The sequence below is a fragment of the Chroicocephalus ridibundus genome, chromosome 6 (assembly GCF_963924245.1).
Source record: "Chroicocephalus ridibundus chromosome 6, bChrRid1.1, whole genome shotgun sequence".
In the NCBI taxonomy this organism is placed as follows: Eukaryota; Metazoa; Chordata; class Aves; order Charadriiformes; family Laridae; genus Chroicocephalus; species Chroicocephalus ridibundus.
In genome coordinates this window covers 42,718,556-42,739,625 of record NC_086289.1, presented here as the reverse complement: position 1 = coordinate 42,739,625, position 21,070 = coordinate 42,718,556, and the positions used below count along the sequence as shown (strand labels likewise).

The window sequence follows — 21,070 nt, the reverse complement described above, 5'->3', positions numbered from 1 at the left end:
TTCAGTGAAATCTTTCTACCGTAAAAAAGGCTAAAGAGATTTAGACTTGTTACAGAGAAGCAGCTTCCTTTGTTCTGGTAGCTGTAAAGCCCACGTTTTGTTTTGCCTGTCTGTCCCATACGTCCTTCCCTCTCTTCACAGGGTCTAACCTATGTAGATTTCGGCTATTAAACCATAACTGGATGGCATGGACGATGCCTGCTCTTACTGCTTTCATTTTTGACCAGCATTGGTCACGCACTAATACTGCTGCTTAATTTGCCCAGGTCTGCACTACGTAACCGACAGCAAAAGGCCATTCATCAGAGCAAAGCTCTCAGGTGTAGTAGTCACCAAATTTTGTCCTTCGCTGTCTGAATTTCATCAGACTTATTTCAGCATAACTTTGTCTGTCGTAATTATTTTTATAACAGAAAAACAAAAACATCTTGTGCAACCATCATCCCTCGGCCATTGCATCTTTTTCACTATCTTAAAAGATGCTACTGGATAAAATTTAAAAATAATTCAATGGAGATAACAGAACTATTTTTTTTAGCTGTTTGAGTCTATGACAGTGTATATATTTTAAGTGTGAACCTAAAGTGATAACCAAATTTCTGTTTTCCAAGCAATAACTACTAACATATCTGACTAGTAAAATGTGACAGCAGATACCTGAAACAAATTTCGCTGTTACAGTGTTATTTACAAACTTTTTTAAAAAAAAAAGTAATTACATTTTCATTTGTCTCTTCTGTGTTCCTCAGCAGTTAAATAACATGCATTAGGCATCACCTAGAATATGTTTAGCTTGCAAGATACTATTTTTATTTAGAGAAAGAGATACTTATAAGCTGTTGTATCCATTCAGCTGTCTTAGTCTGTGGCCCTTTTGTTAGCTGTGGGCCACCAAATGAAGTCTTCCAAAACACACGTGGAGGTCCAGGACATAGTATTTCTCAAGAAATGCTTGACTGAAGGGAGTCCTTGGAGAATCACTGTGGTAAAACATTTTCATCATTCTCGTGTGTCTGCCGTACTGTTACACTTGAACTGATTGAATAATCTTAGGAACAAAGAATGATTGTCTGTAGGGGGAAAATAGCTTTTGTTACACACATTTCATCAAAAGAATACTCTATGGCTGTGGACAGCAGAGTCCAAAATGAGAGCAATGGATCTCAATACCTTCTAGAGTTAGATTTAAAAACAGCATTTAAAATGCGCTGAGGGGTATGTTTTAATGCACTTCAGATGGCTGATGATGAGAAATCCAACACGCTGCTTCTACAAGTTAAAGTCTGTTTCTGCATCTCTTTCTGTGAACTCTTAAGTCAACTTTTTTATTATCTGTGCAAGTTTGGCACAATGTATTCTGTACGTCAGAATGGTTTATAAAATAGAACTAGATTGTGTTTAACATTCTAGTCTATGTTTTTAGTATAGATACACATGTACATTATATAGGGGCGTATTTATATATACATACACACATTTTGAAATGTTCCTACTGTTCTCTTTCTGCCAATTAGCTATAATGCATACCTATTATGCTCTGTCTTTTGAGTACAGGAAAGTGTTGCTTTTAAAATTGTATTGATTTTGTAGAAAGAAGAACTTGCACAGTTCTTCAAGATTCAATTATTTGTACAGGTAATACTGCTAAAGCGAGATAATAGTGTCTGTAAAGCTAAAACACATCCTGTAGAAAGAAAACACTATTTAGTTTTTCGGTACTTGAAGTGTTAGGGGTGATGACTTCAGCTTTATTTACCAGCTCTTCTTTTTGTTTTAAATGAAGATTGAGAGGGAGTCTGACACTACTGGCACTTCTTGGGTACAGAAATACTCTGTCTCACGAAGAATTCTTTTTAAATAAAAGTCTCTCATTTTAATTTAATTGATGGGAAGCTGAAGCAATAGTCAGTTAACACCCAGTCCTTTAGCTACTTCTGTTTTCTGAGCAGCAGCGCTGAGGCAAGTATGATTGGGTGGCTTGCAGGGTTCTGGCCTCCAGACATCAATGTTACAACATGAAACACTGCTGGATGCTGAACTGGTTCTGAGTACGCTGGCCCGTCTGAGAGCCCCCTTCTGCATCTTTAAACATGATGACCATTACTGAGATAGATAAGCTCCTACCTTCCTTTGGGAGCACGGTGTAGGTTGCTTCCATGCCTGCGTGGATGTGGTCAGTGACGTGGCAGTGCAATAGCCAGGTTCCAGGGTTCTGCGGGGTCATTTCCACAGTCTGAAAGGTCCCAGGGAACAGATCAAAGACATCTGCCCGATAAACCCCTGTTTGCTTCAGGACAAAAAGAAATAATGGTTAAAGGGCATGGCATTACCAGACGGCAATAATTTAAGCTACGTTTTATGCATATTCCCACCAAATTTTTTAATCACAGTTGAGTGAAAAAACTTCTACTGTATGTCATTTTTACAGAAACATCACTTTGTACATCGACTTCATGCTTAAAAGATTAATAAACTAGCAACTTAGTGGAAATGAAGGAAGACTACAGCTGTTGTCTCGCCACAGCCATGAAAATTCACAGCTACCTCCTCGAAGCAACCTGTGAGGTTACCAGTCAGCAGATGCTACTGGCAGCTAGTCTCCATCTCTCGGGTGTTCATCAAATACACGTTTGGGGCATAAAAACTCTACGGTCAAATGACAAGTCCTGCTTAATATCGTAACATCTGACTTTTCACCAGAGGTTACAGTCCTTTGTATTCAATTTACCTCTCCTTCTTAAGACAACATAAAATTAGTGGGAAGGACCCGTTACCTTATAGTCAAAGCTGTGGCCATGGAAGTGCGCTGTGTGAATGTCTATTTCATTGCCCATTCCCATCAAATACCAGGTTACTTTATCTCCAACGTGCATAGTCAGACCGTGTAAATTTCCAAACACCTTGCCATTAATGGCTAAAAAGAGCGAAAGAGCAAGACAGAGAAAACAGATTTTGTGTAGTGTTATTCTCTAAACTAATAGGATACAAGATTTGAAAGCCAATGCCAGGCAAAATCATGGCTTTGAATGGTATATAAAAACAAAACAACTGGACAGCATATTCCAAATGGGTCTGATTATATTCCATATTTAACTAGAAAATAAGACATAGTTAAAAGAAAAGTTCTTTACTATACACCATTGCTAACATTGCAGTTGAAGATCTGCATTTCCCGCAGCTCTTTGCAAAGGGTACGCTCTGCTAGGATGTGTGTTCAGGACGCACGTTGCCTTTCCAACTTAGCCACAACAGTTGTTTGCTGACATCAAATCAAAATTTCAAGTTTCATTTTTACTCTTTCTCTCCTCAAAATTTCAATGTGGGACCATGTTTCCATAGTTTAAAAAAACAAAACCAAACAAAGTCATTCAGTGGCATTAACAGTGTTTTCAAATAGTTTGAATTAAATTTTTCAGGCCTTCTGCCCTGGAACTGGAAATTCACAGGGGATGAGAAAGTCAAATTTACGTGCAGTACTTTCAAATACATAATTTCATAGTTTCCGGAGTTATATTAATGAAATTGGGAAACATACCATGCATTTTATTACTTTCAAGGAATTCCTCATCCTCTTTGTCAACAAGGTGCGGGTTGGCAGAATAGGTTTTAATGTTTTCATCCAAGTACCAGGACTCATTTTCATCAAAAACCATAAAAAGCAGAGCAAACTGAACTTTCTTTTTGGTATGAAATGATGGCAGATAATGTTTATGACACACAACAAGCGTGCCTATTAATCCACTGTAAGTGTCCTGAAATTACAAATGAAAAATCATATAATTACAAGTTGCAAACTAAGCAGAAGCACTTTAAATGACAGATGTGAATCCTCTTACTACTTTTACAGCTGTCAGTATCTGAGAATAAAGGTAGCCAGTGTCAGACAAACAAGGTTATTTCTTCACTGCTTGGTGCTACCCATGGATCAAGTTCAATGGACTATGAAGAGTAACCGCCCCTTTTTCATCTCTTGCTAGAAATAAAAGTTTATTCCATTTTAATTTCTTGCTCATCTTTTTTCTCCAAATTCTTATTATGTTTTAGGATTTCGAGCTTGGTTTCCATTCAAAATATACTTCTTGACACTTTATTTGTGTTTGCTGAGACACAAAGGAAAGAATACATTAATTTCCATTAAAAATTATTAGTCATCTTAAGTTAATGGGTGCTTGTACAAAAATGGCAGATTCCACAGTTGCGTGTTAGTTTTCCCACACGTGCCTGTTTAGATACTGAGCAAGCTACAAAGTGTTAGCTTTAAGAATGAAGCGTGAGGGAGGTGATCTGTACCAACAGCAGAACCAGGGAGCAAGAACATGAAGGGCCATGACTTGCTGACTTCCTTGCATTTTTCAACAGACATTTAAATTCAAAGGTGTGGGAATGGGGGGAGTGACTTGACAGAGAAGAAAGCGTTTCAAACTCATCGCATCTTTTGCTGGAAGTATATCTGTGTTGAAGTCACGAACAAAACCCTTGAGATTGATAATTGATAATGTACCTTAACAATGTCCACCGTTGAATGGTAGGCCCATGCAATGCAGTGTGGATCTCCTCTCCCAGAACTAGATCTCTCTGGGATTTTCCAGACATATGTTTTTGTTTCACCTGAATTTAATAAATATCGATGAATGTGCTGTGTGCTGACCTATAAGAGGTCATCCTGAAACAGACGTTAGCTCCATTTATAGCCTTTATTTGTCTCAAACATCCTCTTCCCGGTTACTGCTCTGGCTGGCTTATTGTTATTTCCCTTCTGCAGATCCCTGACTCTTCTTGCCAGCGGTTTTTTTTTTGTGTGTGTGTGTGTGGCTGCACTGTCCAGTTTACCATAGTTAATTTAAAAAAAAAAAAAAGTATCTTTTGTAAAGGTCACAGAGGAACTTCTGAAACAACAGCTAGCATGAGCTATGCTCTCCCTGTGCAGCCAAATGTTTGCTTTCATAAAGGTGCAGCCACGCTGCGTCAAAAAAGTACTGATCTGTCAAGGGCAATAGGAAGCAGTGCCATCTTAATTGTAGAAATATTTGTCATAATCAGCATCAAAAATTTAAGAACCTGAGGTAAAAACAAACACAAAAACCCAAAGTCTTTCCTGCTATGCTAAACTGAAAGCTCGCTAAACCCTGCTAGAAGGCTTGGTGTTACGTGCTAGAAATAACCAAGGATGCTTTCATACCTGGGTTAGTTACAGCCACAGCGGAACTGTCTGTTTTCACTCCATGGGCATGTATAGAATAAGGTCTTGATGCCAAGTTCTTAAAAACTATTATAATTTTATCTCCAATGTTTGACATAAGCAGTGGCCCTGTTGGATTGAAAAGAAAGATTAACTTGGTTTTACAAAATATCAGAGCAGAGAGAGAGAGTCAGATTCTTGTGTGCAAATACACAACATTGGCTCATAATTTAACTAAAAACTATACATGGATGATGTCATTCACTATGATATGCCATCTTGAGTCACTGAAAATAAGTAAAGGCCTAAGTTTCAAAAGCTCCAAGCACCTACTGTGTATTTCAAGTCACTTTGGATGTTGCTGCCCAGTTTTACGCTGACTTTGAAAATACCGGCCTGTGATCAGGCAGCAAACCAGGAGGGTTTTTTCCTTGTAGAGCACGCAATGTAATCTTGTGTGGAAAGCACCATAATAAAAGTAGCAATTCCATGTAGGTTTAGGCAGTTTGTGCAGGTAGAACTATACTCGGTATTATTCAAATAGCATCTTCTTGGTTTGTTTCACTGCATTTTTCCCAGTTTCAAAGCTGAACTTTATGATGATTCTACCTTGAATTCCCAGGTGCTGCTGCTCCTCTGCTCTGTGTTTGGGAGTGCTGAACGTCTGATCAGTGTACTCACGATATACTACTTTTCTGTATTTTGAGCCAATGAATTTGTCATCTTTATTCAAAAATGGGTTGCCAGGGCTGGGAAAACAAAACAAAACAAAAAACAAACAAAAACGTAGAGATAAGAATACGTCATACATTTCTTCATGTATTTTAAAACATCTTTTGCAGGTATGTCAATTAAACATCAAACAAAAATCCATCTCAGTGAAACAGTAATCTATCTCATAGATAACTGGTATCTTCAACATGAAAACATTCTTGTTAAGCTGGGTGGTTTCTCTGAACCTGGAAGGTTAAAAAAACAGTATAAATAGTCCAAGTCTATACAGTATTTAAGAGAATGCTGAGTGCTCGGCCTGGCAGATATTTCAAATTGCAAGAAGTCATCCAGCAACTTGCGTACTGAAAAGTAGAGCCCTCAGTGACTTCTGTAGATCTGAAATGAAGCCTAAAACTTGTGAAATTTAAGTGTCTTGCTGAAACAAAACATGGGTGACGGATTCTCCGCTGAGATCATGGGGGCTGGAGACAGTGGGGAAAAAAAAAAAAGAGTCCGATAACAGAATAGTCCATATTACTTGTGCTTAGAACTATGACAGCATCCACTGTGGTGTGCAGGGCAAGGACATGTGCTGCCAAGCTGAGGAAAAAGAATAAAATATGAAAATATAAATATATATAAAATATAAAACCACCTAGGAAACTACAGTCTACTACTTGAACCTCAAATGAAGTTATACAGATGGAATGCATAGAAATTGATCTGTTAATTGTTTAGTCTCCTCTGCTAACTTGTCAGTTCCCTCTTATTGAGATTCAAATACTGTGAATAAAACACTAAGATGACAAGCTTCAAAGTGAGTGGATTCGATCATGGACTTCTCTTGTGTGAGCTAATGAAATTGAGAGGAGTGAGAAAGAACCTTACTCAGAGCAGAGATAAACACGAGACAAAGACAACAATGAACATTCTAAGCATTGCACATCAAGGACTGTACCAACGTCAGTAAACAATAAATGCATGTGCACTATCCAGGATTCATGAAAATCCGCGGCTGGCCCACAGAAGGACCATGCTGCCTTTCTGGACCAGAAATGCTGGACCATTTCACAAACATCGTGCTGTCTGGCTCACAGCTACACAGCAACATTACTAGAGAAGGACCATAAATTCAAGTGAGCCATAAGAATAAATATGCAAAGAAAGCGTGTCTAGAAATGCCTTGAGGAGGAAAAGGTTCAGAGGAGAAGCGAGTTGCTTCTTGACTTTTTTGCATTTTTTTTTCCCCTTGTGTATATTCCAAAGTACCTTTCCTCATGGTATTGATGCCGCTCAAATTCCCATGTCCTGTTAGGAGAATAATCCCATTCAACTTCCACTGCAGCAATGTAGTAAGTCTTTTCATGCAAATACATAGACAGATCCACATTCCACCAGTGGCATTGTTTCACTTTGTAATTCTGTTTCATGCCCCCTGTGTAGTGATCTGTTGTCAGGCACGACACTTCAAAAACTCCTAGAGGTTGTACAAGAAACAAAGACTTGAGGACAAAAATCTGTTCCTAGTAGATCTTGAGATTGTATTACCTGTGTTGATTTAGTGTACAGAGACTGAGACACAGGCTATTGCTCATATAAAATCCAAATTCTTTGTGTAGTATGGCTACTTGTAGTAATAAAATTCAGCATACATAGAAGCTAGACCAATCAAGGCTTTAGCATTAAGAGCGTATGTCCCATGAACACAAGTTTGCTGTCCTTCAAACACAGCTGTACATAGTTTTAGCACCCAAAGGATCAAAATACCATCTATTTAAAGCTTGTCTCTATGCATAAAATGTTCATAGGTCAACAGTTTCTAAACTAGTAATGGGATTTTTAAACAAGTCATTTACCTTCAGAATCAGGTTTCATAATAGCCGTAAGAAATGTATGTGGAAACAGATTTGCTGTATCCCTTGTTGTTCCTTTAGTTACGAATGTGTTTTCAGAAAAGTATATCCCATGGACATCAACTTCTGACCCCAAGCCCATCAAATGCCAGGAGACCACACTTCCTTTGCACATCTCGAGGCCAGGTTGATTTCCGTACATGTAACCATTAATGGCTGCAGAAAATTTGAAGAAGGAAAACCCACCTTGATTAACATATTACTTAATGCTGCTATACGGCTTAAATAATGCACGCTTCAGATGTAATGTGATGCCTTAGACTGCTGGAAATATCAGTAATAGAACACTTTATCACATCAGCAAAACTAGAGTGAACTCAAGCAAAAACAACTTTTAAAACAAAGTGATTAAAAACAATTTCTAACTGCTCTTCCTTTCAATGTCTAAAGCAGAGGTAGCTGACTTGACCAACTGGCACTTCCACAGTACAAACCCCGTCGAGTATGCAGGATGCGTAAAGCATCCTGCTTTATCCCCTGCAAAACCCTTCAGCCACACAGAGGAGACAATCTGAAGGGGTTTTTAGTTTGGGTTACTAATCCTTTCTGCCTGCTCCTGTGCAAAACCTTCAAAGCCTGGGCCTCATGGGTCCCACTGAATGCTCAGTATCAAGGCTCTGTAAACAGTAGGAATGGCTCCTGTACAAGAGAGACAGGAACATACTGGGGGGAGTCCAGCAAAGGGCCACAAGGACGACAAAGGGACAAAAAAAGCATCTCTCCTGTGAGGAAACGCCTGAGGGAGCTGGGGCTGCTCAGCCTGGCGAGAAGGCGGCTCAGGGGGATCCCATCAATGTGCATGAACCCCTGCAGGGAGGGGGCAAAGACGACAGAGCCAGGCTCTTCCCAGTGGTGGCCACTGACAGGACCAGAGGCCACAGGCACACACTGACACACAGGAGGATCCCTCTGGACATCAGGAAACACTTTGTCACTGTGAGGGGGACCGAGCACAGGCACAGGTTGCCCAGGGAGGTGGTGGAGTCTCCATCCTTGGAGACAGTCAAAACCCACCTGAACATGGTCCTGGGCAACCAGCTCTGGGTGGCCCTGCTTGAGGTTAGAGGTGATGACCTCCAGAGATCCCTTCCAACCTCAACCAGTGTGCGATCCTGTGAAAATCCTCCTTTCAGCTATACCACCTGTAGGGCAGAGGCTAGTTTTCTCTTGCTGCCCGGTTGCATTCATAGGGGTTGCACACGGGCTACAGACCTAATTCCTCCTCCTGTCTGCTCCAAGTGATACCTAACAGTGCTAAATGCTCAACTGCCAGGCAAGACACTGAACAGCTGCCATTACATTTTGAACTACCATATTTAGCTGAAATTGAATTTCATTCAAACATGGTTTTGTTTCCAATTGAAAGGAATGAAACGTCTCTGCCACTCTACAGTTTCCCAGTCTCCAACATAAGATCACAAAAGTAACAGCCTTATTGTAGAAATGAATATTTGGGTAGCTAATAATTTTCTTACAGTGCATTTTGTTAGACTCTTGGAAGTCCTCATCATCTTTGTCAATTTTATTAGGATTTAGTGTAAACATCAAAATATTGTCATCCAAGTACCAGCTCAGATTCTCATCAAATACTGTGGCAAGTAGAAAAAACTCCATGTTCACATTTTTCTGTTGAGAAGAAATAGCACAAAGGAAAATAGAAGTGAGTGAACAGAAAATCTCAGGGGGAAAGTTATATCTGCATAACAATTTGTAAGTATAATTCACAAAGTGGGACAGAAGCACACATTGATACTTCATTCTCATAATCTCAAAGCTCTCTAATTGCTGGATCTGGTGACTAGATATCTGCTGCTAATACTTTTTCTACCAGCAGGAACCACCTCCGGAAATGAACGTGTGTTTTGGTCTTTAAAGTCTCCGCTTCTTTTTAGTCATTCTCATCCTAGCTGAGACTTGAATGCCAGCGGTACTCACTGCGGTGGTGGTTTCACAACACAACGTCTTTCTATCAGGAACCAGACTGAGTTTGCCTTTTTTTTTTAAAAACAAAACAAAACCCACTCTCTTCATCTTCTGTGTTCCCCTCAGCACCCGGGTGAGGCTGTGGTGTGGAGAGGAGGTGCTGCTCAGTGGCCATTAGTGTGGCAGGCCCCGAGGGCACACTTCAGGAAGAGAAAGCAGATTCAGCTGCAATGATGCTAATGCTTCCATTTTTCTGCTTTGACTGACCTGTTTTCCAGAAGGAAGCAGAGCTCCTTTCCTGCACACCAAGAGAGGACCCACAAGGCCGGAGCTGGTGTCTCTGACTGCATCCACCGCCGAGTAATAGAGCCAGGTTAGACAGTCTGGATCTTGGTCTGTGGGGCCCACGTCTTCTGGCACGTTCCACTCGTATGTAAACGTACCGCCAGGATTCACGTGAGAGGCTGGAGATTCAGTACCTATTACAGAAATCAACATTAGGAATTACACCTACGTTTATTTTATGAGCTTTAACACATCAGCATGCAGGAGAGCTCGCTCCCTGGTGCCCGCAGGATCCCCGTCCGCAGGCGCACCTCTGGAGGCGGCGCCGTACCGTGCCCCCTCGTCGCTCTTGCGGTAACTCACACCATGGGGCTGAACGCTAAACGGGCGGCTGGCGTTGTTCCGGAAGGTCACCCTGATCCTCTCGCCCACTTCAGCCTTGATAACAGGGCCTAGGAAAGAGTACACGGGCTAGTCACAAGATGTGTCTGTCAAGCGATGTACAGATCACCACGAGCTCGTCGCAATCAATGGCTGGCTGCTTTTCCCATTGCGTGGGGAACTGCCCCCGGCCTCTGTGGCCACAGACCTGGTCCCTAGCCCACGGCCTGGATCACATGGCAGCCCAGCAGCAGCTGCACCGCTCCATTCCTGGTTCCTCACGGAGGCCCAGGGACATGCAGGACAGTTCCTCCCTTTGGAAAGGGACCTACAGGCCTTTGCACCAACCTCAAACTGAGTCCAGAGCCATGCCAGACGCAGACAGGTTACAAACAGGTTTAGACCTGCCTGGCCTTATAATCCAGAGCCTGACCTTCAGAGACCATGACGTATTCCCACAGGCGGGTTGGGGATGACCACAGCATTGCCTTCTAGAGCTTTCTTACAGCCTGGGGTGTCTCTTGAAGGAAGCCACAGGCACCAGCACCTGCAGGAGGCAGGGAGAGCCAAGGGCCCCCCTTGGAGGTGGAGGGGCACTGCTGGCTAGCCAGTGGAACTGACAGTTTACTCTCATATCTTTGACATGAAATAATTTTAGGTGTCTTACCTAAGAGTCCAAGATGTGCTTCCTCTGCGAGTCTTTTTTTATGTTCAGTGAAAGAACCATCTGTGTATTCTTTGTAAATGGCTTTTTTATAAGAGCCACCAATTCTTGTCTCACTTTGTTCAAAAAATACGTGAGATTCACTGTGTAAAAGAAACGGGAATAGATGCAAACAGTTCACGTCATAATGCTCAGCTTTGCAAAGGCAGTCAGGACATCAACCCTATTTTCCAAGGTTCTTTTGAGTCTCCTTTCAGTGATTTGGACACACACTTACCTGCAGTCCCATATGAGGATGTGCAGGAATCCATTATCCTTCACTAACTTCTCTTTAAGAAGAAGACACTATAAAGCCAGCACGCTTGGAGACTCATCAACAATGATTTCCAGTCTATATTCCATAACCTGAAGTTTAGTCTTTTTTTTTTTTATTAAAAGTTACAAATAATTCAACAACAGTAGATACAAACACCAAGAATATGTAACATCTAAATAGAAAGTGAAAAGATTTAGCCTATGCTTTTTAGTCTACACTTTTACTCTCCAAAAAAGGACCTTTCGATGTTTTACGAGCACTATTCAAACAATGAACTCTACCTCATCCCTTGTGGGGAAAGTAAGTATTCTTTAACTCACAGAACAAAAATCTGAGGAATCATTGTATTCAGTGAATTAATCCAGGTCTTAAATATGTAAACACAGAGCAAAGGGCAAAGCTACCTCATGCAAGTCATTTGCTAGCTGAGATGCCTTTAGCGTGATTTTCATCAGCTGAGGAGATGATCATGAATTCCTAGCTTTATTCTCTAACTCAGAATTATCAACCGCCTTGAATCATCAGAGGTCACTGCTTACATAGGACATTACAATTCATCTTCATCCCCGTGAGATTACTAACATTACAGCAAAATTTATAGTAAGATTGCAAGGAAAACTATAGACCTAATTTGGTCTGATACTTATCCTGGCATTAATATTTAAGCAAAGGTGAGGACAATAAGAGGTTCTGCTTAAAAGTCAGCTCTACCATATGTCTTACCTTATTTAGCATGTTTATATCAATTCTGCTTGGAAAGTAAAACTTCTTTTATTAGAAGCATTTACCTGTCAGCGATTAATTCTTGTCCCGTAAAATGGTTCATTGCAGATGGGCCATAATTCCAGATGACCTCTTCAGCAGCAATGAAGTACTGTCTTATCTTTGAACTCTCCTTGTGAACTGTTGTGGATTTCCTACAATCTTTTACTTTAAAAAGGGCCTGCATACCACCTGCAAAAAAAACCCAAAACAACCAAACAAGGAAGCTGAGAAAGGGATAAGGAACTGCACTTGGTTTTCTCTTTCCCTGTCTACAATAGCTCCTCTCTTTCCTGGAGAGTTCCCATACCATTGATGCACTTGCAAATCACAAACCAAAGGGAAGAGGAATCATATAAAAGAATGGAGGCCAGCTGCGCTGGGGTGTAGAAACACAACCATGGTATTTACGTGGGCAGACAGGTGTGGTGAAGTGCATTCTGCTGGTAAAGCTGCACCTGACGTGGTATTACAGAGATCAGGGTGGAGTGCAAACTGCAGTCAGTTAGCACTTCAGTCAAGGCCAGGTGCTGCCAGGCTGACCATCTTCCCTCTAAATCTAATCAAAGCTTAATTGTGAAACTCCCGGATCCCTGCACCCTAGGAGAAAGGTCTGTTAGCACACCTGCTTGCTGGAGATACAAATACTATAATAAAGAGAACCCTTTTACAGCTACAGATTAGGCCAATTTGTAGGATTTAATTCTTGCCAAGGATGCTTCAACCACATCAGGATGCTGCTTGATGTGATAGCTATTTCAAAACTTATAACCTCTGTGTAGTTGAATCCATAGGTTAAACATACTCCTTTTTATGCCAGAATTTTCAAGTCCTGGAGAATGATTTTGAGTTCTGTGTTCCTTCCCACTTTTGTGACAAATTAGTTCTCTAACTCACTTCTAGGGATATAGATCATGGAAAAGTGGGATATAGAATCACGGAAAAGTGGAGAATTAGCTTCTAAGTATTTCATATGGTTAGCAAACACTGGAAATACAGAAAGACACAGGGAAGAGAAATGCAGATCTTCTCTGCTTATTAGCCAGTGCACTTCCCAGAGCACGTCTTTGCCAGCAGGCAAGTCAGCCTGTCTGTCCTGTGCCCCTGGCCCAAACATGGAATAAGCCCTGACTATTTTGCCGGCAAACAGAAAATTGTAGTTAATTCCCTTCAGTAAGAGGTAAACATCATGCTATTTTTTTTTAAAGTTGAGGCTTTCAAAAGTGCAGCTGTGCCAATTGCTGCCAACTGATAAAATCCAAGACAAGAATTTCCTCAAGGCCGCCTAACACACTCCTAGGCATTTCAAGTATGATGTGAGTTTTGCTGCCTAGAAGAGAATATCGTCTGGCGTATAGCCAGGTCAGGCTAAAGTGACTCAGTAAACTGTTAGCTTAAGCTAAAAAAAAATTCCGATCATTGGAATTTATTCTGTACCTTCGATATGGTCGTTCACTTGGCAGCTGAGCAGCCATTCCCCAGCAACCCTTGGTATCATGACAGCATCAATAAATGTGGCTGGGAAGAGGTTGATGGTGTCGACTCGATGATGCCTTTCTATTAAGGTCTGTCCATGAAAGTAGGCTGCATGGATATCAGCTTCATTACCCATGCCAAAAAGATGCCATTTTACCTTATCTTCCACACACATTGTGAGGTTTGGGAGGTATCCATACATGTATCCATTGATTGCTAGAAGAAATGTTATTTATTACAGTTACCTTCACAAAATTTAGGATCTTTTCTTCAAAAGCAGGCGTGATACAACCATTGCTCTATTTTTTCAAAATAGAGAGAGGCTCAAAACAAAACTCCACACCGTTGGAAGGGAGCCAACATCAGACACATGCCTCATCCGCGCAACTACCTGCACGACCAGCAGCTCCTGCCACGAGGCTGGAATCCATGTCAGAGCCAAAGGCATCTTCTTTGTTGACACTAACAGTAAAAACTGTTTCTCTAAACTATGATATTATAGTACAGAGTTCAGGACTAAGAAACAGAACAAAGCAACACAACTCTGTTTAGAGCACCTGGGAAATCATACTGGCAGAAAGGTTCTTAGCCCCTAAGAATTTTATATCACAACTCCAAAGGTTTGATTGTACAATACTTGCCATTACTTTTAAAATTTTTTATCATTATTATTTAAAAAGACCTTTCTTAATCCTCCAAGAAAAGGCCCTGCTTAAAAAAAAAATTTATCTACAGTTTATCTTTAAAAGAGACAACACACGAAAATATTACTTCACCGTATCAGTGACAAACAACATTAATATAACATTCTCTCACAGTGCATTTTATTGCTTTCCTGGAAGTCCTCGTCGTCTTTGTCAACTTTGGAAGGCTCAGAACAGTATGTCCTGATATTATCCTCTAGATACCAACTGAGATTTTCATCCATCACAGAAAACATAAGGATAAATTCAGCATCAAAGTGTTTATCATTGCCCTTATTCATTGTATCTGAAAAAGAAAGCAGTATATTCAAAGTCTTTGGCAGCTGACAGCTTTTTAAGTGTAGTATCAGTTTATTTCCTATTTTGCCACTTTTCTTGACTGTAAGTGTACATGTAAACTTACAGACACACTCAGAAAACAAAAATCAGTTTTGATAGATACTATAAAACAACTTTACTAAGAATAAACGTTGCATGTGATAAGATTACAGTAAATCTGTTTCTCATACCAGTATTTACACATCCTTTTGCATTACTAGCATGAACATTTCTCGCTCATATGGATTTGTGGACAAAGTATTCTGCAAATTATGTTTGCTATCACACACAAAATCAAACTACTTCCTATATTATTGAAAGGCAGCTAATTGAGAAGACAAAAAGCTGCTATTTCCAAATTAACTGTAATCTTCTCCTCTCACAGTAAATTATTTCACTGATATTTATCAATAACCATTATCTATCACCTCACATACGTGTTGATTTACTTACTTACTTATTTATTTACAGTTTACCTTTCCTGCAAATTATTAAAGGTCCAACGAGTCCTGAGGCAACATCTCTTGGAGCATCTATGTGGGAGTGGTAAACCCTGGTTATGCAGTCTGCATCTCCCTTAGCTGGACCTTGATCTTCTGTCACGTCCCATGTATAAGTGTACTGGCCTCCAGGCTCCACAGCATCGTCACTCTTCTGCAAATTTTTGGTGTTGTCGGGATAAAAAGCACCTGAGGAATGCCACACCACCGCCATTAACACAACACATTCACAATATGGTGCCAGGGTAGCACCTGCCATGCTTTAAAGTTGACTGCATTGTTGCAGTAACACAGACTGAACATCTGAATACAGGTAAAAAAATTCTTTAAAATCAGGTGAGTAGCTCTTTTCCTTCCCTTTAGGAGTCTCTTCATTTGCCTTTGAATTCCATGGCAGTGCTTCGATTAATGGCACATTAAATTTAGTTCTTAATTTATTAGGAGGACACTATGTACTTCTGCTAAAAAGATAACAATTCAAATATTTGTGAAACACTTGTTAAATATTAATCTTGGAAAGTGTTCTAAAATATTGCATATGTCCTCAAGGAATATAGGTGCCACTGGAATGAGAGCAACAGAAAAGAATATTTAAACGTTGTTCCAAAAAGTGCACGTACTGCTACATAACACGCTGTTCTGCTCCCACAGAACGTGTCCGTATCAAGCCACATCCTAGTTGTAATGAAAAACTTAACAAAATATTAGAAGTTAGACTGATACTTCATAAATTCTTCTGATGAAAAATTTTTAAAGACTGCTTTTGAGACGACATCATATTCTCAACAACTCACGCACTGTTTTCAATAAAATTTTCAGCAGCCATATCCTGGTGCCGTCCGTGCAGAAAATCCCTCATTGCCTCACACGCTGAGTGAGGGAACATCAGCTACTGCAAGGGCAAATCATCGTTAATCCCAATAGCACCCCTACAATACATGTTAAAGCATGTCAGACTTTTATCTCATTAATTTATTAATAAGCAGTAGCTGTTTCCCCATTTTAAGAAAATCTTGTGTATCATATAGACAACATATACAAATTTAGTGTTAAGAATTTGTAACTTTAAGTTATCCCTGTTAACGGCATCAATTTTTCCTTTAGATATCCTCAATACTTGCATCTCTTGTACACCATTATGTGCTTATTTCATGTGAAACATAAGTACTCTTATTTCAGGTGAAATGTTGATCTAAAAATGCCTTCTTTTTGAATTCCACTTTCGGCTTTGTATTTCACTCTTGACAAAATTATCAAACTTCTTAGCTCCTGTTTTAAATTGTTTATGTTCTGTTTTAAATCTTTATTTACTTGACCAGTCTTCTCTTTGATGAGAGAATATCACTTACACTCAGAGGAATGACTAACTTTTGATAAATTCTGGCACAGAACGGACTCAAGCTTACCTTCATTTTCCTTTGTGTATCTTACACCATGTGGATGCAGCGTGTAGTTTCTGGAAGCAAAGTTTTTCAGGTGAATAATAATGGAATCTCCGACTTCTCCCTTAATGATAGGGCCTAAAAAACCCAGCCAGGAAGGTTTGTCAACTATCACATCGTATAAGTGATTGGTGTACTGAATGTAGACAGCCTTCTTGTAGGTGCTTCCTATCCTATTTGGGCCTCTTTTGAGAAAGACTCCAGCCTGCCTGTAACGAAAATACACAAACACATCCGTAGTGTCAGATACTCAGTTTATAGTTGAATGGTGTTAATTAGTAGGGTCTCAAATAAAGACCAGGCCTCCGTAGCGCTGTCGCAAATATATCTGTGTTTAGGAGTAAATATGTCTCTTATTGTAAAGAATTAGGCACCCAGATAGAGATTAAATATTATGCACCAACCTGAATTTTTTTCTGCCTATTTTGCACACTGAAGATGAAGGTATTTGATACAATTTCAGGCAAACTTGAGACCATGTGGACAAGGCAATTAATAGTTCTTATCGCTCAAAACTTTTGTACTTGCATGCTTAAATTGCTGTATAATTTTCCATGGCCTGTTAAAAATAATAATTTCTATCATCACACTATTACTGCCTAGTCCTTGCTCCATTGCAATGAGGAGCAGACTTTTCAGCTGTAAAATACATTTAAGATGGCTGGACATGAGCAAAACTACAAGGTGCTGCTAACGTCCCGTGTGTGCATGGGGCAGGGGGACATGCAGCGTGCTAAGATCGGTGAGACCGAGCCCTCAGCTTGCTCACCAGTCATAGATGAATCACAGTCTCAGAGCTTGATAAAGTCTCATTTTTACAGATTCATCCCGATAATACACAAACAGGTTACATGACAGCAGGGAATTAGCAATGACCTCTTCAATCACTAAGTGCCTTAACTGCCGGCCTGTTGCTCCTCTCAATTAATTATTAATTATATTAAAATCAATGATATTAAAAATGAGAGCTTGGTTAGCGAGGAAACAGCCGTGAGCTAAACTGAGACTGATGGAGATGGTATTTCCCACAGGTGGTACCAATACCTCTGAACCCTGTAGCTATCACGGATCTGCTGCCCAAGCACCACCAGCCACAGGCGAGGGGTCACCATGATCTCTAACAACGATCAACCAGGAACAGCTTTGGAGCCAACCTTTGCCTGTGCTGAGGGTCAGGTACCTTTCATTAGGTATTTTAGTCTCTGAGAAGAGTTATCTTTGTGGAAAACGTGCTTCTATTTGCTAACTACAATGGTGAGAGAAGCTGCCAGCACTGGCTGTTCAAAGCCGTAGAGCTACTTCTGGCTGGTGCTGTCAAGCCAAACCCTAGAATCTCCAACAACAAATCCTCCTGCACACTTCCCTGCCCATTTCAGTGGGAAGTAGCAGCTGTGGAAGTAAACCTACTTCAGAAGGAGATAGGTCAACACTGCCTGAAGCTCAGCAGCCTCCTGATTGCTCATCTTATGTGACGGGAAACCAAGCCAACTTGGTTTTATGTTCCCAGAAGGCCATATTGTGAAGTGAGCTAATACTGCCCAAAAATGCAAAGTATTTCCCACAAGGCTGAGCATTGTTTGAGCATGTGGGGAAGGAATTGTTTGTACCTTGGCAAGCACAGATCTGAAGTATAATTAAAATGCCAATTCAGAGCTCCACAAAACTTGGAAAGCATAAACTTAGTTGCAAAGGCTCAGCTACTGGAAGACTGAGTGCATGAAGCTTTTTAGCCGCAAACTAAATCAAACAAATATGTTATGGCTCTTCTTAGACTGTTCAAACAGCTACCATTTAGTTGTAGAGTATTCCTTCCAGCAGGTACACCACACTCTTCCCTGCCCCTATAAATATTCATCTCCAGCCAAGCACAGCCTCATAGTTGAAGGGTTCAGGCGGAGAGGAAGAATCCGAGAAGCTGAAAACAAAAAGTACAATAAAAGGGACCAGCTCCATTGCAGGCATACAACCACTGAAAAACTGCAATTAATTTATCATGCTGCAAGTTGCCCCCAGGCAGAGAAAAGCAGTGAAAGTGCAGTGAACGGTGGCAGCTTGTTGTATGACAACACTGCCCCGCAGTTTTCAGACAAGATGCCCTGCTTCCACCACTTATCAGAATTTCTAGCCTGCTGAACCACTGGCAGCATCTTACATGTCACTCAGTTTATGAGGAAAAAAAAAACAACCACCAAACAAAGCAAGTTGACTGCTTCGCCTTGTGTCTGATGAAGTGGCAGATTATGGCTGAGATATTGTTGGCTCTCACCAGAGAAAACCACAGGAAATCTAATCCCTCATCTACAGACTAAATGACAACTGTATTTTTAAGATTTTTCTGATTTCTGACTTCTCTCTCCATTGTTTTTATTTTAGTATAGTCCTCTGTCATTTTAAAGGCACTGAAAAAATAGAAGGAAGGAACATTTTTGTTCTCAAATATTTCTCTGATGCCTTTTATATCTGAGTTTTCCTTATTGATTATTCATATCTTCAGGGCACTCTGCTCCTCCCCACCATGCTTATCCTCACCCTGCTTCTCGCTCTCGCCCTGCACAGGACCCTCCCGTCTCCTCCCCAGCCCCCCAGCTCCTTCACCGTGGGTGGAAGGACCCAGCTCTGCGGCTGCACCTCCAACAAGCGGAAATGACCACAGCCAACAGTAACTATCTAAAAAGGAAACCTGTGCCTAACAGGAAAGTTCAAAATTTGTCAAACTCCTGCATTTAAAAACATAACAGCAACAGCCTTCTCTTTAGCACTAGCGCCTTAGCCGTTCAAAATTAAACATCACTAGACATTTGGGGCCTTTTTCTAGTCTCTACTTAGTAAACTTTTCATTCTGACAAATTCACAGACCGCCCTGCATATTCCAATGCCCCACATTGGAACTCAATTCTCAAGCAAGCCAGGAAAAAATCAAAATTCCCTTATATGTCTGACAGAAAATCCACTGACACCAACATGATTCATTTCCCTGCCTTCACCAGGTTTTCACTCTGGTCCTAGTGCCTAAAACAGACAATGCTGTAAAATCAAACTCAACCAGTGTAAACACTTTTACTTACTCTTCTTCTGCAAAAAGCTGTCCAGAGATGACGTCTGTATTGCCAGGCGCATAGTTCCACACTGTCTCTGTAATGCCGATGTAGTACTCCCTCTTCACTGCCCCAGCTCGGCAACAGCAAGAAGCCAGCAAGCAGCTTAGGAAGAATAGCTTCATTTTGCATTCACGAACCTTGTGGAAAACGTGAAATACAAGCAATTTCCCTTTATAAATTCTTGTCTCTCCCACTGCCCACCCCTCCTCACCTCCCCCCTCCCGGCTCCTGTTTGCTTTGGTGAACACAATAAAATGTTGCACAACGTCTCTGTGTGTCAAGAGTAAACAAAAGATTCTGGTCGGTTTAGCTAATCTTCAAAGAAATTTTTTCAATTTCTGCCAACCTTCTATCACACAAATTACCGTTTAGACTGTTATCGGATTATAAATTTTGTAGCTGAATTGAAAGGACTGTAGATTTAAATAGATTTACAGCCTTAAGCTTAATTACATTCTTCACCATGTTTATCACTCTCGCTATAGCTACTACTGAGAATATAATTTCTGCGAAGCGCGGCACAAGAACACAACTTTTTAAGTGTCCTGGGAAAAGCTGTAAATGACATGACTTTTCCCTGGTGTTTCTGCACTGACACGGCCGCGGGGAAGGCAGCCCCTGGGTGTGGGCTCTGCCCTTGCTCGTCCCAACCCTACAGATCGCTGCCCCTTGCCCAGCAGTGGCCACGCTGGTGTGACACAAACGGACGAGGGATGGCACTGGCGTCAGAGCCACGTTTGGACACCAACGTATAGGTGGAGAAGCTAGTGGGAGATGTCCCTGCCCATGGCACGGGGGTTGGAATGAGATGATCCTTAAGGTCCCTTCCAACCCAAACCATTCCATGATTCTACGATAAGCTCTGCTAACCCACCACAGCTCCCTGGGAAATGCAATTTTAGCACAAAATGTAGCATATGTAGCTAGAGATGAAGAGGACTGCTGTTCGGGGCTGGGGGGGATGTTTGCATCTCATGTCCAGGTAGCTTCAGTATTGGCCAAATGGAAATGAGCCTCAGAAATTTCACAAAATTAACTCCCTGTGTTATCTTCCTTCTAGTCTATCACCAGACAGGCTAAGCCACATTCTTCAGTGATTAAAAGCATAATAGATGTACAAAGCTCAAGATAATCTTAACTGCTACCATTATCTGAAGGTACTACCCCGTGTAGGCTATCCTTTCACTCTATTCAAGTTCTGTAAACATTATGTATCTGCTAGTCTCATTAAAAAATAAGAACACAATTGGACCTTAAACATGGGACATTAAAAAGCACTAACTAAAGCGTGCAAGTGCCTTTTTTTTCAAGCATACATCCATCACATCATGGTTGTGGCTGAAGCTTTCGACATACAAAGCCACATGCAAACTTGCAAACTGTAAATACTTCTAT

At 40.8% G+C, this 21,070-nt stretch overlaps 1 protein-coding gene across 1 annotated transcript; it reads right to left on the bottom strand.

The window, feature by feature from the left end:
- Positions 1–683: 683 nt before the first annotated feature.
- CP (ceruloplasmin) lies at positions 684–19,870 on the bottom strand. The gene is made up of 19 exons (XM_063340086.1): positions 19,643–19,870; positions 16,542–16,786; positions 15,112–15,324; positions 14,430–14,603; positions 13,575–13,829; positions 12,164–12,329; positions 11,063–11,202; positions 10,326–10,466; positions 9,997–10,208; positions 9,282–9,432; positions 7,750–7,962; positions 7,163–7,370; positions 5,789–5,928; positions 5,180–5,308; positions 4,502–4,608; positions 3,536–3,752; positions 2,775–2,914; positions 2,125–2,287; positions 684–1,070 (listed from the first exon to the last, which is right to left on the bottom strand). Exons 1-19 carry the CDS (start codon positions 19,795–19,797, stop codon positions 1,000–1,002), a joined length of 3,240 nt encoding a protein of 1,079 aa, XP_063196156.1. The 5' UTR covers positions 19,798–19,870; the 3' UTR covers positions 684–999.
- Between the last annotated feature and the right edge of the window lie 1,200 nt (positions 19,871–21,070).

What these genes read in the sequence shown, in the direction of transcription:
- CP (XM_063340086.1), bottom strand. Translation starts at nt 19,797, where the DNA reads ATGAAGCTATTCTTCCTAAGCTGCTTGCTGGCTTCTTGCTGTTGCCGA. An exon ending in AGTGAACGACCATATCGAAG is followed by an intron (nt 12,330 to 13,574) that starts GTACAGAATAAA and finishes TTTTTTTTGCAG; the next exon opens with GTGGTATGCAGGCCCTTTTT. An exon ending in TGCTTCCTTCTGGAAAACAG is followed by an intron (nt 9,433 to 9,996) that starts GTCAGTCAAAGC and finishes TCTTCTCAACAG; the next exon opens with AAAAATGTGAACATGGAGTT.